Below are 17,333 nucleotides of genomic sequence, written 5' to 3'. Positions count from 1 at the left end.
ATACAAAGGCTTCAGTCTATGGCAGCTGTTGTGATAACTGAAAACTGTGCTAGTTTTTTGCCATCTGTTTTCTTCATGGAAGTACCGTAGCTAACATTTTTAATCTATGAAGATTAAAAAAAGAATTCTCTCACTATTCCTTATTTACATGGCATTCCTGCAGAAGTTTGATAGTACGCACAACCTTTAAATATTTTTCAAGTTGGACTGGTGCATTTTGTTGTGCTTTTAATTTAGAAAGCTATGATATATTTAACATGTTATGTAGCAATATATTAATACAAAAGGCACAGTTTCAAGAAGGGACAGGTCGAGGCAGTATGGTATTAAAGAGGGGAGATTTAGAACTGATGTCAGGAGAACTGACACAACAACTGATTTTTTACTCAGAGGGTGGTGAGGCACAGGAACAGGATGCCCAGAGAAACTGCGCCAGTTGGATGGGGCCCTGGGCAGCCTGAGCAGGTGGGGGGCAACCAGCACACTGCAGGGGGTTGGAGCAGAGTGGTCTGCAAAGTCCCATCCAACCTAAGTCATGTTGTGCTTCTACAATCACAATTTTGTGTCAAGTGACAAAAAAAAAAAAAAAAAAAAAAAAAAAAAAAAATTTTTTTAGTTTTGACATCACGATTGATCATTGATTCTGTCCAAAATCAACACTTGTCACAGCTCTATCAAACTAGGTTTGTGGAGTGTTTTTCTGTTTGTTTGTTTGCTTGTTTTTGTTTTTAAGACCTTGCAGCTAACACTGACCTCTAACAGACTGAAATCTGATCAGAGAGTAAAATGCTATCTTTCAAAAGCCACGAGATTTCAGTATTGAGAAGCATAACAAATCCTTTTATTTGAAATAGTTCTATATACTCTAAACATTTACCAAAATCTACTATAACGTAAGCAAAAGGAAACCCTACACCCCAAAGTATATCCTACATTTTATAGGCACCATAAAGATCACACCCACAGGTACAGAAACCAGTTGTTGCAGACACACACACACTTTTCCCCACTCACCTTGAGATCTCTATGAACAATATGCTTTTGATGGCAGTACTGCACTGCAGATACTATCTGGATAGAAAACAAGCCCAATTATATAAGTGGTATCTCAAGAAACAGTTTTAATCAAAAAGTTCAACATTTATTAATTACTAATGTGGACAGGTACTTATCAATTCAGAGCTATATATGCAACTACTCCAACATATTTACAGGAAAGCTGATAAATAACTTACGTTATTTAGGTGTTTGTTATTTAATCTATTTGGTTTCTACTACATTTGAAAGAGAATTTTGTTTTCTCCTGTACGACTAATTAAAGAACAGTAGAAGCAATGTCTTACAGAAAGGTTACTGAAGTATTTCCATTCCAATACCATATACAGCTATAAAAACTTTCCCTTTAGACTGAAGTTTTCCAGCCCCTGTCCAAAGGTGATTTTTCATGCCATAGTATGGAGAGGAAAGGCTAAGAAATGGCATGGCTACTGGAGAAATTACTGGGGGAAAGCTTGTCTGGCTAAATTTCAATTCTGCACTGAGAGACAACCATGTATCTGACAAGAGCTGCATATGCTGTTTCATACACTGTATGAGAGTAGCAAACAATAGAAAAACTATATGCAGAATAATCCAGAGTAATTTCTTCCATCATAATTTCCAAATATCCTTGGTTTTTCCTGCTTTATGTAACTATCTATATAAGCTACTTACACAGCTGTCCCAGTATACTGCTTTAGAGCTACAGGCACAGAACTTTACACGTAGAGAAAAGCTGGATAAGGTCATATTGTTACATGATCACAAATGCTGTCAAAATACATTTTAATGTAATGCACGTGTGTTCAGAATTGAGGCAGATATTATAACTTAAAATATGTTAATTGCATGTAAAAATAATACACTGTAATAACTACACTTAAATACATGCATTTCCATTCTGTGTTGCGGATTAACATTTCCAGTACAGAAAGATAAGATGACATTAATGCTCCCAAAAGTAACTCATTAGAAGGTAACCCAGCTTAACATAACAATCCTCCTGCATCTGTAGGAAGCAATGTTGTGCACTCTATTTAGAACAGATGAAAGCAAGGCTCTTGGCAGGTCAAAGAAGTGTCCTACCAGTCATTTTGCATTTCAAGCTTCAGTAACTTGTCTTAATCTTTGTGCCCCTGCATTACTGAATCACGCATATCTACAAAATGCCACCTTAGAAACCAAGTGTTCGATGAAAAGTTGAAATACTTCTGTTTCCTGCACTTCCATTCTGCTTTTGTTCCTTTGTGCACTGATAAGATTCCCACTTCAGCTTCTGCCGGCCACTAAAGCAGGTGAGCTCTGCCATGCCACCACCTGCACCACCCATGAGGTTCTCCCTCTCCTCCCCACTACCATTCCCTTGCACCAGTCACAAGCTCCCCTTCCCCAGATGCTCCCAGCCTGCCAGCACCACAAACCCCTCATGCTTTATTCAGCACTGCAGAGAGGCAGCACGATACTGCTCGCTTCTGAGCTGCTTTTACTCTAAGAGCAGGAAGTCTAGCAGATTATCAATCAGCTGTTTTCTCCAGGGATACTTCTGAACTATTCTGCACCGCAACAGGATAGCACAGACTGCAGAAGCAAGCCAAATCCAAAAGGAAGGGAAATAATGTAACACATGTAAGAAAGATTAACAACAGTCATAACTGAACAAGGAACACAAAGTATGGCTTCACTGGGTCGAATTCCTTGCCTTCCACATTCTGTCACTCGTTCATTAGCAGCCCTCTCATTCCCACCTATTAGTGTGAGAAACTTGCTGATACTTGGTAGGTGGAGATAACAGGGCAAGAAACAGAAGGCTTCTAACTGTAACAACAGGAGCACTCAGTGCATTTCTCTGGAGGAATTTAAAAAAAAAAAATCCATATAATCACAGGATTTTAAGAACAAGACGGCACATGTGGAACTATTCTTTGTAAGGGTTGGCTGATTGAACAGAACAACAAAAGGACAGATAAACAACCTCCCCAGGTCTCTTCCACAGTGCTAAAATGAGCATTTTGTTTCTTAACTGGCATATACAACAGTAATATGGATTTTGTGGATTTTTTTTTATTTTCTAAGACGATGTCCTAATATATACCACTAACAAAACTCAATGAACTGCTTCACAGGAAAGAGTGGGAAGACTGAAGGAAGCCAGATCTACTCTGATACAGTAGAGGAAGAGAGGGAAGTAATACATATCCATTTTCTATTTTTTTGGTGGGAGGAGAACACTCATTCACCTTCCTCTTTACCTGACTCCCCATTTTTGCATCAATTCCTAACCAGACAGGCAGATTTCTGTATGGAGTAAGGATGGTGAGACTGAACCAGAACTGTCTGGAAATCTGTAATGGGGAAATTAAAACTAGGTGACATTAAGAAAGCAAAACATTCTGGATTTGAATTTCTCATACACAGTTGCACAAAAGGAAACTGATATGGAGAGCATTGAACAGAGAAATGGACTGCAGAGCATGGCTGTATTTTCAGTGCTTGTACCTTCTCATGTGTTCCTTTTCAAGCATGACTGGAATAACTTGATCACTGTCTTGTTTTTTTTTTCCCCCTGTTAAAAGGCCCAAGTATGCATAACAAAATGGACAAAAGATATATTTGTATATAAATATATCTTTAAACAAGTAAAGATGGGAGAACTACCAAATCCTGCTCCTTGTCTGGTAGAGAGAGAAGCTGAAATGCTGCTTCTGATAAAACACAAATGTTTTATGCCTAAATTACGTCTACTGAAAGAAGAAACAGGATCTGAAAATAAGATATAATATAATGTATTGTAAGTACTAAGCTCAATACCATGGCACAACTGTTTCTGCAGTTTAAAGAGGCCCCTTTCTGTTAAACTAGTTAGTGAATTAAAAAAAAAAATCCCTATTATGTCCTAAATCCATCTAACATTAGGACAGCTGCACTGAATCAGATAAAAGTCCTACACAGAGCATTCTCCCTCCAGCAATGGCTAAAAGCTATATGAAGCTATTGTGAGACTTCAGTAAAGTAAAAATGAATGGTTTTATGACCCACAAACCCAGTAAGATCTAGTTTCCTCTCACTGTCCTGCAGTCAAAGTCCTGGTGTTGGATAAATGTCAAGCTTTGATCAAAGTTTTCTGACTTCTGTCCCACATGCATGCTCTTTTCTCCAGCAAAGTGTGATGAGCTCACACTATAGCTTCTATCCTTAGGGTATTACTATGGTTCTCTTTTTTCCCCAGACACTCAAGCTTTTGTTGCTCTCAACAACCTATCTTTGAGATCGAGATCCTCTACAATTGGCTGAATTCAGCAACCAGTAAAGTCAGCTATTGAGGAAAGACAGAGGCAGCTGCCTATTCCAGGTTTCTGAAAGGAAACAAGACTTACAGAAAGAGAATTAACACATATTGCAGTAGACTGAAGTGCAGCCACCCATATATCTTTATGAACATCATTTATCCTACTGAATTACAGAAATAAAGCAGGGAATTCAAAGTAAAACACTTAATGGGTAAAACATGCAGCTTAGCAGTTTTATCTTTTCAATTCTTTTCCTTTTTTTTTTGAAAAAGGGGGGGGTTTTTTTTTTTTTTTTGGAAGTTGCCTATATCCCACATTATATGTCTATATTTTATAGACATATTATATTTATGTCTATATTATATAAACACATATATTATGTTTTTCCACAAGTTCTCACATAAAGGAGAGCTGAATCCTTGAGAGAAAAAAAAAAAGGTAAATGTGCAATGGAATTACTGCAAGATTCATTTCCACACAACTCCTGCTAAAAGAAAGGTGGCACGAAGATCAGAGAACCAGTTCTCAGCATTCACATGTGAGAAATAACAGCAAATTCTTTGAAGATATTCTGAAGAACTTCAGGTGACATTACAAAGACAAAGGAAATGGTTTGGGATTTAAAGACAGCTAAAGTGGAAATGGTTGCTCCACAACACAGCACAGTTGATCTCACATATCCCAATGCACAGCAAAGTACATAAGTACTTAATCACAAAGGAAAGTGCTCTACCTGAAGGAATACTGAATTTAAAGACATCAGGTTTTGTTACAGATGTAGAAAAATGTTCCTTATGCTAAAGCTCTGTATCAGTCCAGTAAACACAAATCTCATCTCCTGAAGTCTGCAGCTGCGTTTTTTGTTCTTCGTTTCTTTTAATCTTCTGCAAAACTAAATACAAGACTTCTTTATTAATTCTCACAAATTCATCTAAGTTATCCAATGTGATGGTAATCACATAAGCACTTACAAGTTTCTGCACAAGAGCAGAAAAGAGAGCACATTAGGCCAGTGAGATCTGCAAATGAAACACCAGCTACTGCAAGAGGATCTGGATCTTTAATTATGCAAAAATATTTATGTTCAACATTGCTTTATTGTAGAACATCTTTAGAAATGCCTTTCTAAATAGATCAATCATATAGAAAACTATAAACTACCAAGCCTAGAAATTATTCGTCAGTGATGTTTTAGAGCAGCTGTTAAATTGCATCTTTTCATACAAGGGCACGGGTGTGAACGGGTGCCTACTCCAGGCACTGCCCATGTTTGCTCCTGACCTGGTTTGCAGTGTGTTATACTTGAACAATCTCCAAAAGATTGCAGACCAGCTGAAGTAAGGACATATGAAATCAACCCAGAGGAAATGAATTTTGGAACAGAGTCCACCAAAGCAGTCACTGTGTTCTGGCACTCCCAGACACCCTGGCACGAACACTAAGGAAGCCAGCACTGCTGAATGGACTGCTAACCCCTCCAAAATACTGCTGAAACACAAGTTTCCTCTCACTGAGTGTTACGAGGGCTACAAGTCCACACATCCCAGTGAACATTGCTAGGAGTCAAACACAAAGGACAGCTGTTTCATCCATTTCAGCATTAAAAACAAGGTGGAAAAAGCTGATGTATAGGAACATTATACATACCTGTCTAAATTTAGCTCTTGCTTCCTTTTCCTTCATTCTTCCATGCGCAACCAGATAGTCAAACACCTCCCCTACAATTTAATAATGAGACACATTAAAGCCAACTCAGAATGCAGAGTTCCTCTCTAGCAGTTACCCACAGCAGCTTCCCTGGAATGACTGTCTCACAAGTTGAACTCGAGGTTAAGGTTGTAGGTTAGCCCAAGGGAACAAGGCAGAAGAGAACACAAACAACATCGTCTCTTACAGAAGGGAACAATAAGGCTTAATGAAAGACTGGATATAGACAACAACATTTCCTTCCAACTGTTCATGACAGAAAAGCAATGGCAATACTTCTATTTTGTAAACAGAGGTGACTTGTATTTCACAGACTTTGTCACAAGGGTACCTTTTGCACTGCAAAAATAAGCTTCATATACGAAAGCGTCTGATGATACCTATAAATATTGTTACACCAGCACCATAATTTTTCTTCACATAGGCAAATGAAGTATCTTAACCAAAACAGAAATCTTAGACATAACCTAGGCTTCAAGGAGACATTCCCAATGATAGCTGTAATAATGAACCTAGCAGGATACTGAGATGACCCATCACACAAGCATGAGGTAAGAAAGCAATGTTACAGAATCACAGAATGGCCAGGGTTGGAAGGGACCTCAAGGATCATGAAGCTCCAACCCCCTGCCACATGCAGGGCCACCAACCTCCCCATTTAATACCAGGCCAGGCTGCCCAGGGCCCCATCCAACTTGGCTTTGAACACCGCCAGGGATGGACGGGGCATCCACAGCCACTCTGGGCAGCTGTTCCAGCACCTCACCACTCTCTCTGTAAAGAATTTCCCCCTGACATCCAACCTAAATCTGCCCTCCCTCAACTTAAAACCATTTCCCCTTGTCCTGCAGTTTTCTACCCTTTCAAAGAGTTGATTCCCCTCCCCTCTGTAGGCTCCCTTTAGGTATTGAAAGGCTGCAATGAGGTCACCCTGCAGCCTTCTTTTCTCCAGGCTGAACAAGCCCAGCTCCCTCAGCCTGTCCTCATAGGGGAGGTGCTCCAGTCCCCTGATCATCTTTGTGGCTCTCCTCTGGACCCTCTCCAACAGCTCCCTGCCTTTCTTGTATTGGGGGTTCCAACCTGGATGCACTACTCCAGATGGGGCCTCACAAGAACAGAGTAGAGATAATCACCTTTCTGTCCCTGCTGGCCAGCCCTCTTCTGATAGTGCTCAGGATACCATTTGCTTTCCGAGCTGAAATGTACAAGCTGGATTACCTCCAAATGTACAAGCCCAATGTTGTATGGCTAATGGAGTGGATGTCTAAAGGAGACTACCAAAGTAGCACAAAAATCTGTGCTTTTTTAAAACTTTGTTTTTCACTGGTTTTAAGCCAATCTTGCCATTTTGAAACTTGTCAGTACAGTCTACATTTGAGCTCAAGGCACAGCCAACAGGCCCATGGAACACTGGTGTGTTGCTGAAAGCACAAATCTTAACTAAAAACTGACAAATATAAAAAAAAAAAAAAAAAAAAAAAGAACTCCCAAAAGCACAGCACAGGTTAGCATAGTTTTTAAGATTCTTCATCAATATGCAAGATTAATATTAATTTTAGAATTTAATCAAATACTTAAATATTCTCTATTGAGCAAGGTACCACTGTTTTGCAGATAACCAGCTCACAAGGAAATTGCTGAGTTAAAGAAGGAACTTCAGCAAACTGAAGTAATAAAAAAAGCTAGAGTCATACAGCAGTAAAGGAACAGCTGAGCATTCTGAGGGAACGTGAGGATTTTCTACAGAATATCCTTGCTTCCCTCATAGCATTACTACTTAACACCCAAGTCAGAAAATTCTCTCGGGTACATTTCACAGCCATTTCTTCAGAAAATTTGAAGCAGCAAGGCTGAATGCTTTCAGAATTTAGGTAAAATGATGCCAGATAAGGAATTATAGTCAATTTATGCAAAATACTGCAGTTCCTGGAATACAGTTCCCCTCATCCTCCAACCAGGGTTCACACAGCTCATGTGAGAGCAGTCTTGAAAATAGAAAATTGATCTTTGTCACTCAGAAAAGTGGCCATGCCTGCTTTGAACAACAGCACATGTGCACAGGGCACTGCTCACAGCCTGTCAGTGCAATATGCGTTTCTCCATTACTCTAAGATCTCATTACTTCAGAGAACTGTTGGCCCTTCTACCTTGTGGAAGCCAATCACTAGATGGCAACAGGACTTCGCTTTCAAGCGTAGCACCATCGAACTGCAGAGATGCCTCCACAAATGTGTACTAGCCAATATCACAAAAGTGTTTTACAGTGCTTATTTCTGTTTAGACAAAGCTTGGCTGAACATTCAGGGAATTGCTAGAAAACAACATGGGCAATCTGGGGATTCTTTACACATTTTATAATAATTATCTAACCTTCACATAATCTAACAGAATTCAATGCCGAAACTTATCTGAGACGGAACTCTATTTTCCTCCCAAAGCTGAAGAAAAGGCTCAACTATTTGAGATTCCCAGATGCTGATGCTAAAGGGTCACATTGACAAAGGAGGGACTATCAGGTTTTAGCCAGCCAAGAGTAACTTAAGCCCAAATACTTTATCTAGCTCTGCTGAAAATATCTGACACTGCACAGTGCAGACTTTTTCCCTCCTCTGCAATCAGGAATAATTAAGTTCCTCCAAAACTTCCCTCCTGAAATGGACATAAGTAGTATAGTAATATTTGACAGCAGAATGTCTGTGATGAAGGTATGTCAAACACCACCAACATCTAAAAAAACTGATGTTGCAAAACTCTTACTTTTGACACATCCCATCCATGTTTTTACCAAGTATCTTATGCAAAAGAAGGCACTAGTCCTGGGGAGCTGAACACAATAAAAGGCTGACATTTGTTATAGACAAAATTTAAGTTGTAAAACAAAGCAAAAGTTACTAAATTCCAGCAAGCTCACATGAAGGTTTTCAAGATATGAAGACTGAACAAGTTCTTGAGACTACTAAAGACTGCTTAAATTTGTATCCTACCACGACATTAATATTTGCTAAAAACAAAACCAAAGCATTAAACTAAAAAGTGCTTTCTGCCACTTGGCAATTTGTTTACCTCTTGGCTCTAATAACAAACTTACTTACCCCCACTTGCATATTCCATTATTAAATAGAGAGTTTTTTCAGTTTCAATGACTTCAAATAATTTCACTGGAAAAGAAAGCAATTTATTAATCAAATAGCTAGTTGCAGAAGTATTCATTTAATTCCATAGGGAATTCTGTTGGAGAACAATAATTTGCTTGCTGCTTGACAGTATCAGAATAATACTCTAGAGATGCTTTTTTTCTCCAATATCTCTAAGTGGAAAATACTCCAACATATTTGCTCATCTCATAAGGATCAACATTTTGTCACGAAACAAGACTGTTGGCTACGAGGAAAAAGCAAGTAACTTATGCAGAACTTCCACGAATTTGAGTGTCAGCACTGAGCATCACCAATAGCCATTTTTACACACTGTCCCGGAATACATGTTGACAAGTCAGTTATCAATCAGTTTGCTGACAGTACTGTAACAGCAGTGCTTCAACTAAGCAATCCTGAACAATTTCTTGACCATTTCTTGTGTTGGTATACAATTATTTTAATGAGAAATTAAATTCAGTAAAAATCATTGTTCTACTCAAAAGATGTGAGTTATCAATAAGCTATGGAAATTGCAGTTTCATGTAAAAGGGTCAACATTTTTTGCTTTGTTAAACAATTATGACAGTGTATTTTTTTTTACTGCTATGTAACAGTGTATTAACCCTCTAGTGCAGAACCTTCTTTTAAACTTAATATATTACATGAAATAAACAAGGTACCTATATTTGGATGATTTAAGATCTTCATTATTCTTACTTCTCTAAAGAGCTGGAATAAACATAAAATACGAAATGTTAATGAAAGTAACAGGCAACATCTGTTCTTCCTAAAGCCTGATGTGATATACTCAGCTAATTTTAAACACAGAGAGCAAACATTACTATTAGCATTTCAACAAAGGTCATTAAATTAACCACTTACTGGAGGGAAGAGCTAAGTGCCTCCTTGTTTTAAGCCTGCCCTAAAAACCTGAAAACACCTGCAAAGTGCTGCAGGTAGCTCAGGAAACAAGTGATCTTAGCTCTGTGGTTCTCACACCATGGGGCCCCAAAGACCACTTTAAGACTATGCAGCTCCTCGCAGGCCACTACACATCTCATACACTTTCACATCTTCATAGAAAAAGCTTGGTTTCAAAGTTCTACAAACCCCATGCAGAGCACCATTTGAGGACCAACATATTAGGTCACTGGTATGAACTCTTCACCACTTTGTTGGAGGTCAGCCTTCCACAGGATGCTACAGAAATGCTGTGGCGCATGACAGGAGCTTCGAGGTGAAAAATCAACTGCTTATCTCACAAAAACCACGCTGCTCAATGAGCAAGTTTTAAGCACAGATAAATGGTCGTGTGAGTCTTCTCCTTGGGCCTTCAGAGCACTCCTTCAAGACGCCTAAGGCACAAGAACATCTAGTTCAGGCCTTGGTAGCATCGCTTCAAGAATTCAAGGCTGCTGACCCAGCGCACAGACTGTGCTAGCCAGTTCATGGGGCAAAACTCCAGTGTATTTTTCCTGACTAAACAATCCCTGGTTGAGAGAAGATACCACAATCTGAGGGTAAAACCTCAAAGGGATCAGCCTACTGCCACCCTCTCCACCATGCACGGGCCTGCTGCCTTCCTTCACTCAAGCGCTGGGGTTAATCTGAATTGATGCACGAGGTCAAAGCATGAATTTTACAGGAAAATCTTGCCAAAACCAAAACTCCTTCCAAAAATACATAAGCCTTCTTCTGCAGCTCCCTTACCTACACCAGCTCATCTATTTTAGCTGAAGGGATGGGGGCAGAACGGATGCCAGAGTACAACCACCTCTTTCGAGCACAGCATGGATTCACTTCAACTGTGTTGTGTTCACAGACCTCTTACTGGCTCTGCAGGGCTTCTTTCCCTAAACCCTGACAACAGCAGTCATGAGAAGGGGGTCTTGCTTGAATAGTTACTTCCAAAGAGTTCAACTCTGCCTAATCAAACAGAGTACACTCTGTCCTCCTGCAGTGGGACATGCAACTGCATTTAACACATAACAAATGAAAGCCAAGCTCGCTCCTGATCAGCTGTAAATTATTTTCACCTTTGAAAATTCTCTTTTGTAAAAACCAATTTAAAGAGGCACAATAGACACAGTGTAATATTAAGAATGCCACAGGTGTTGTTACTGCAGTATAAAATGTTTTAGGATGCTTGTTAATAGTAGATGAAATAATAGTAATAGGGAAGTCCCATTTCTCCTCCCAGAGAAGACTAAAGATAAAAAATATTACAAAAAAACCCCAAGTGCAAATACTGTTGTATTCAGATTCCTTCAACTCTCTATAGCCACTGTTAAAACAAACAGCAACAAATAAAACCCACAAAGAATGACCTTTTTAGGCAGCATGTTACACGGTAGCCATGCGTGTAACATCTCTTCCTCTATAGCTCCCCCCGTGCCAGCCCAGGACTCCAGATGGCTGACATTCTTAAGCCTTGATTATTTTCTAACAGCATGCTTCAAAATGAGGGAGTAATTGAGTGGTTTTATTATAAATCTAACACCAATATCTACAGGAACACTAGTAACATAGCAGATCATACTGAACCTAATGTAAAGAGACCAAAGCAGAAAAGACAGACTCAACAGGAGCGCAGACAAGGGAAAAAAAGAAAGCATTTTCTAAAGCAAGAGGTAACAGTGTTGTTGCTAACAGTAAGAAAGCAAAAAGTGCCGCTATTAAGATTCACCATCAGGTTACATTTCATGTGAAAGGGAGATATTTCATATGTCTACATCTACTACTAAGGACTCAAAAAATCTGTGTAATTACTCAATAGTTACCAAATAAATAAAGGCAAAACAAAGGAAACAAAAAACAACCAAAAAAAAACAACAAACAAACAAACAAACAAAAAAAAAAACAACCAACCAACCAAAATCCTTCCACCTTTGTGTCTTTTCATACAACAGATTGGAGAGCAGTCTTAACCTTTTTCTGCTTTCTGATGTTTCTGTCAAGGCTGCCATCTGGGTAGCAATCTTCATCAAACTGCCCCAAAAGCTTTGCCCTCTATTCTACAGCCACAGCTGTGAATGGTTTGCTAACTGAGCACAAAAATAAAACAAAACTGCTTTCAAATGGTTTTCGTTATCATATAATCATTATCCAGGTCTGTGCCGGACACCTCACTAGATGATAACGCAAAATCTATTGGGTCACAATAGGCAACACAGAAAAATACAGTGAAGGCATGAGGCTAACATTCACAGCGTCACCATGTAAACAAATGCACTCATTAATCTAATCTTTTATAAAGAATGCTGACATGGCTGGAGCTGGCTACTTCCTCCGTTGCAGTTTGATGGTCTAATGCGATAAAGCCAGGCTACATTTTGGGCTGTTCTAAATATATCATTTGTCTACAAAACTACTACTCTCTGCTTTACTCACCCTATTGAAGCCTATCAAAAAGTGATTTCTACATATGAGCCATTCATAGAAGTGGGTGACTGGAAATGAGCTTTTTAAAAATGGTTATTCTTGCCTTAGGGAGAATTCAAAATAGAAATGCTTAAGAGTAGGATACAAACTCCACCAAATGTTTTATTACAATTTTAGTTATATAAATGCACTTTTGGATTGTGTTCCATAAACAGTTTAAATGTTATGTTTGGCATTTTGACACATACAGCAACTTCTACAGGGACTGACATTGTATTATACTCCATTTCTATAAGGAACAGAACATAAAACATGATATGGCTTTCACATACTGTGCTGAAAGAAGGTTTCCTGGATTTAATTCCCCCACAATACAACGTACATCAACCTCTGGTAAGTGCAGTATTAATTACTGCCAGACTTTCTAAAGCCCACAGCACAATTCATTAACAGCCATAATTGGCTGTTACAGAAGGCGTTATATCATTAGAAGGGGTAACATTAGGGTTCTCCACTCCAAAAACCATTTTCTTAGTTTCAGGAACTTGTCACCATGTGACCATAAAGGCTGACTATCAGCTGCAAACAGTGCTTATCAGTTTAATTTCTAATACAGAGATTAAAAACTACTCCCAGCATATTGAATAGCTCATTTTCCGTCAACAGGAGCTCTACAAATGTTTCCAGGGAAAGACAAACATCCTAAGTCTGCCAAACAAATGGCTTTCAGCTTTGTTGTGGTCTGGTCCTTTGACTGTAAGTTATGTTAGATACAGGGAAGAATTTAATGCTGCCAGGGGACAAACAGCACGAAGAAAATCAGCAGCAAAACACAGACACATACCAAGTAACAATCTTGAAGCAATTTTACTTGAACTTTATTGTGCTGATACATCTAAAACAACACAGATTGAGGAAATGGGGAGCCAACTTTTAAGCCAACTCTCTGAATAAGCTGAAAGACAGATTACAAATGTTCCTGCATTAGCTATTGCTAGAGTTTCAGTAACAAAGGACTTCAAAAACACTGAAAAAAAGTTTGCTAAAAAGCAAGTCAGTACGCTAGTCAGATGCAGAGCCCATTTCCTGACCTCCTTCCCTCAAAGCAGGGACGCTTTGCACAAGATGTTCTCCCGAGCCACATCAAGCTTTAACCATGTGTTAGGCTCCTCCTGGTAACTGCTCACTGAAATACACCCGATATATAATTGGGAGCCTCAATCAGGAAGGCTTTACACAGCACACATCAGCATCAACTAAAGAACAACATGAAAACAGACACAATACATATTAAGAAACAAAAATTCTGTGCATTTTAAGCTCTCATACTTTCCCTGTGCTTTTCAAAACAGACAGACCCAAGGTCAGAAAGGACACAGTGCACATAAAAACTTCTAGTTTAAAAGCTCTAAAAAGATTTTAGGACAAAGATCTGAACACAAGCATTTGGCTGAGGAGCCAAGTTCTAAAAAAGGAAAATGAGAAGTGATTTTGTGCTATTACGTGTGCTTGGTAAAAATAAAAATCTTGCATATAATGGCTGCTAATTCAAAACAAAACAAACAATTTTTTTTGGTCTAGAAGGAAGTGAGCTACTGTAGCATCAACACTTGTTTCCAATGAGACCGACAGACCGATATTCACTGGGACTGGGTACAGAAGTACATTTTTGGAGAATAATGACTATGACTAACAGCAGTAGCATGGGAAAAAAGCTCTAAGAATTCCCTTTTCTTTTAGAGCAGGGAAGTACTGACTATAGTTTCCTCTTCCCTAAGCAAAAGTGGCAGAGCCGTAATTAGCTCCTGAAACAAGAGCTGGAGTAGCTGTTGTGTCTCCCACAGGCCGCTCGCTCCCCTGAAGAGCGGCACTGCTGAAAACTCAGCGGTCAAAGCTGCAGCCGCAGTGAGAACTGCTGCTCGAGGGGGTGAGGCACCTCCAGCAAGGGCAGCCCCTCCTGCAGCTGAAGGATGGGTGTGACAGTGTAAAGCTGGAAACCAGCCTTAATTCCCTTGTTTCACCACCTGAGGATGAGCAGACAAGCAGGCGGCGGCCCGTGCTCCACACCCCACCTCTTCTCAGCAAAGCCCTTTCCTCCCCACTGAACCTCAGTAATTCATCACTCCCTCCACAAGTGCCAGCCCAGAGACTTCCATCTCAACTCACCCTGAACCCAGGGTCATGCACACAGTTTGCTTCCAATGCACTGCGACTACAGCAGTGCTGACAATGCCGGAGTGGGCAAAAGCTTTCAGAAAAGCTTTGACAAAGCAAAATCGATAAATAATGCACTGTGTGCTTATTGTGCTAAGTAAGCACTCAACATTAAGGAAATGACTTTCCACTTCTGAATGGAGAGCATGGACATACCTTGCTAAACCTTCTCTGCTCATGTAAAAGTGAGCTTGGTTAGAGAAGCGAACACACTGGCAATCTCAGTCTCCAAATCCCATCAGATTTCTATCCTGCTATTTTGTACTGCTCCTCCAGACTCCCATTTAGGGAACCTACTGGTAGGAAATAATGACTTACAAACCACACCTTGATATTATACAGCCTACATCAAAATGAAATGACAGCAGAGCCTGAGAGGTGAGTGCAGGCCGAGCAGGCAGCAGCCAAGAGCTGCAGGGCTGCCATGCACACCTCCAGCCAGCCATGTGCTGAGTGAGCTCCAGCCAGCAGGGAAGGGCAAGCTCTGCACCTGGCTTTTAGCTCCAGCACTAAGCATCTCCAGGTAACACCACTGGAAGGAGTAAGGTTTTACTTTTTCCTTCCAGAAACGCTGCCTCTCTGCTTTTCTCTGACCATTTCTTCCGTGTTTGCTGACCCCCTCCTGTTCTTATTACAGCTTCTGTTTCTCTTCCAAGTAGTTAGATTTTTTTCAGGTATTCCAATTTGCACAGATCCGCAGCACAAATCCTCTTCATCTAAATCGTCACATTATCTAATTTGCATTTCATTTCCTTCCTGCTTTGCCAAAAATTAATAATAACATCACCAATTATGCTGAAAAAACTCTGAAAAAACTGTAACCACATTACCTACTTTCATCCCATCTGCAGGGGCAGTGGGGAGCAGTGACATCATTACTTGCTAAGATGATGCTGCCTTCCTCCTGCGGGCTGTTCTTTCTCTCTCAAACAAACCACAGAATGCTAGAACTTGTGTATTTTTCCAATTTACTTTTGCAACATTAATTTTGATAAGAACGATTTCATCACGCAATCTTTTTAGTATTGGCATAAAACCCAAATACGGATATTCTCCAGTTTACTATTATTCTATAATTTAATTTTATCTGCTGGTAAGTTCTGCGTATTCTCTCCTTCAAACAGAGATATTCCAAGGAGCTCTTTTTTTTTTAATAAAAAAAAAAAGTACTCAAATAAAAAACCTTTTAGCGCAGTGCTCAAAAGGACAGAGTTACAGAAGTCCTAGGTAAAGTGACATTTAAATGTACTTCCTGCAGGCACTCCAAAGCAGATTGGCTCGCCTGATGAAAGAGTAGGATTTATCACTACTTACTAAAATAGATAAGGCGATACAACTGTAACAGCACATTAAACACTTTAAGCTAAAACGAAGAAACCAGAATAGTCATGCTCTGAGTTATTCCCTAAAACTGTAGCACCTTTTCAGCTGAAAATTGTGTGAAAAGCATAGAGACTGCCTGGCCTTCAGTTCAGAGGCAATGTTTTCAAGGCCAGCTGAGGAGGACAGGACAGAACACACTTTCTATTTGTAGGCTCAACAAAATGACCAGCAAGGAGACACAGGGGCGTGACACCAAACCACAGACGTTCTCACTTGTGGGAAAGGAAGCAGCTAACAGCACCATTTTCTCAGTTCATAGCTCCATACGAACTCATGTGTAAAACAGTACATGCATTTTGAACAACTGCTCAAAACACATCTGTTACAAACCCAGTTATTAAATACAGTAGTCAGGCTTGTGCAAGGTATACAATGCTTCACATTCTTCAGCACAGGCATTCAGGATTTATGGTAGGAGGTGGTAAAAGGAAACAAATTACAATACAAATGGAAAGATCAAATGCAAAAACCTACCTTTTGTAGACTAGTTGGATTCAGCTGTGTTTTGTCAATTATCTTTATGGCAACCTGAAGGAAGAGATCAGGATCAGTATTTTCCATGTGATCAACTGTCAAGTTACAACAAAATGGACAAATCCAGTAGCAAATTGAAAATTACACAAAAATACTTGAGTTTTGTTAGAAAATTATGTAATAATTTTAAACTGAAAGCATTTGAAATTAACGACTTTATTATTTATTATTTATTTCTACTTCAAACTATAAACAGGAGAGTGGAAAAATCTGATATTTTAATGCTATTAAGAAAGAGAAAGTCACTTAGTCTTTGACTTTACACTAAGATCATTACACATATTACAGTGGAAATTCTGATACCAGACTGTACCCTGATAGAGAGCAGGGTGCCTACAGATGATATTTACACAGCATAATTACACTATGGATTATGCAGAACTGACTGTGCATTGGCAATTTATGAAGATGCTTCTAAAAGCAAAGCTTTCAGAGCAAATCAAAAACACCACCACAAATTCTGCAAAAACTAGGTTCACCTTTGGAAATTCATTACATATTTGTATCACTTTGCTCCCTGATGGATACAAAATGAAAAACCACTTGTGTGTCATCAAAAACCCATTGGCTGTACTGCAGCAATTTGGGAAAGTTCATCCCTTTGCCTTTCTCACCTTCCGGGTAAATACTACACAGAAATGTTAAAAAGAAC

At 39.4% G+C, this 17,333-nt stretch overlaps 1 protein-coding gene across 7 annotated transcripts in view; it reads right to left on the bottom strand.

The window, feature by feature from the left end:
* The window catches only part of MARK3 (microtubule affinity regulating kinase 3), a 61,036-nt gene that overhangs the window by 25,755 nt on the left and 17,948 nt on the right, over positions 1–17,333 (bottom strand). For all 7 annotated transcript variants that reach the window (XM_042814321.1, XM_042814322.1, XM_042814323.1 and 4 more), the window contains exons 3-7: positions 16,622–16,675; positions 9,850–9,898; positions 9,125–9,190; positions 5,973–6,043; positions 1,015–1,071 (exon numbers count right to left, since the gene is read on the bottom strand). In XM_042814321.1, the coding sequence (XP_042670255.1) occupies positions 1,015–1,071; positions 5,973–6,043; positions 9,125–9,190; positions 9,850–9,898; positions 16,622–16,675 (297 nt within the window). The remainder of the gene's footprint in view (positions 1–1,014; positions 1,072–5,972; positions 6,044–9,124; positions 9,191–9,849; positions 9,899–16,621; positions 16,676–17,333) is intronic.

Source organism: Centrocercus urophasianus, unplaced genomic scaffold (assembly GCF_019232065.1).
Source record: "Centrocercus urophasianus isolate 14NV4802_14NV808 unplaced genomic scaffold, USGS_Curo_1.0 seq_14, whole genome shotgun sequence".
NCBI classification, from domain to species: Eukaryota; Metazoa; Chordata; class Aves; order Galliformes; family Phasianidae; genus Centrocercus; species Centrocercus urophasianus.
The sequence above is the reverse complement of the archived record's forward strand: the minus strand, read 5'-3'. Positions and strand labels throughout refer to the sequence as shown.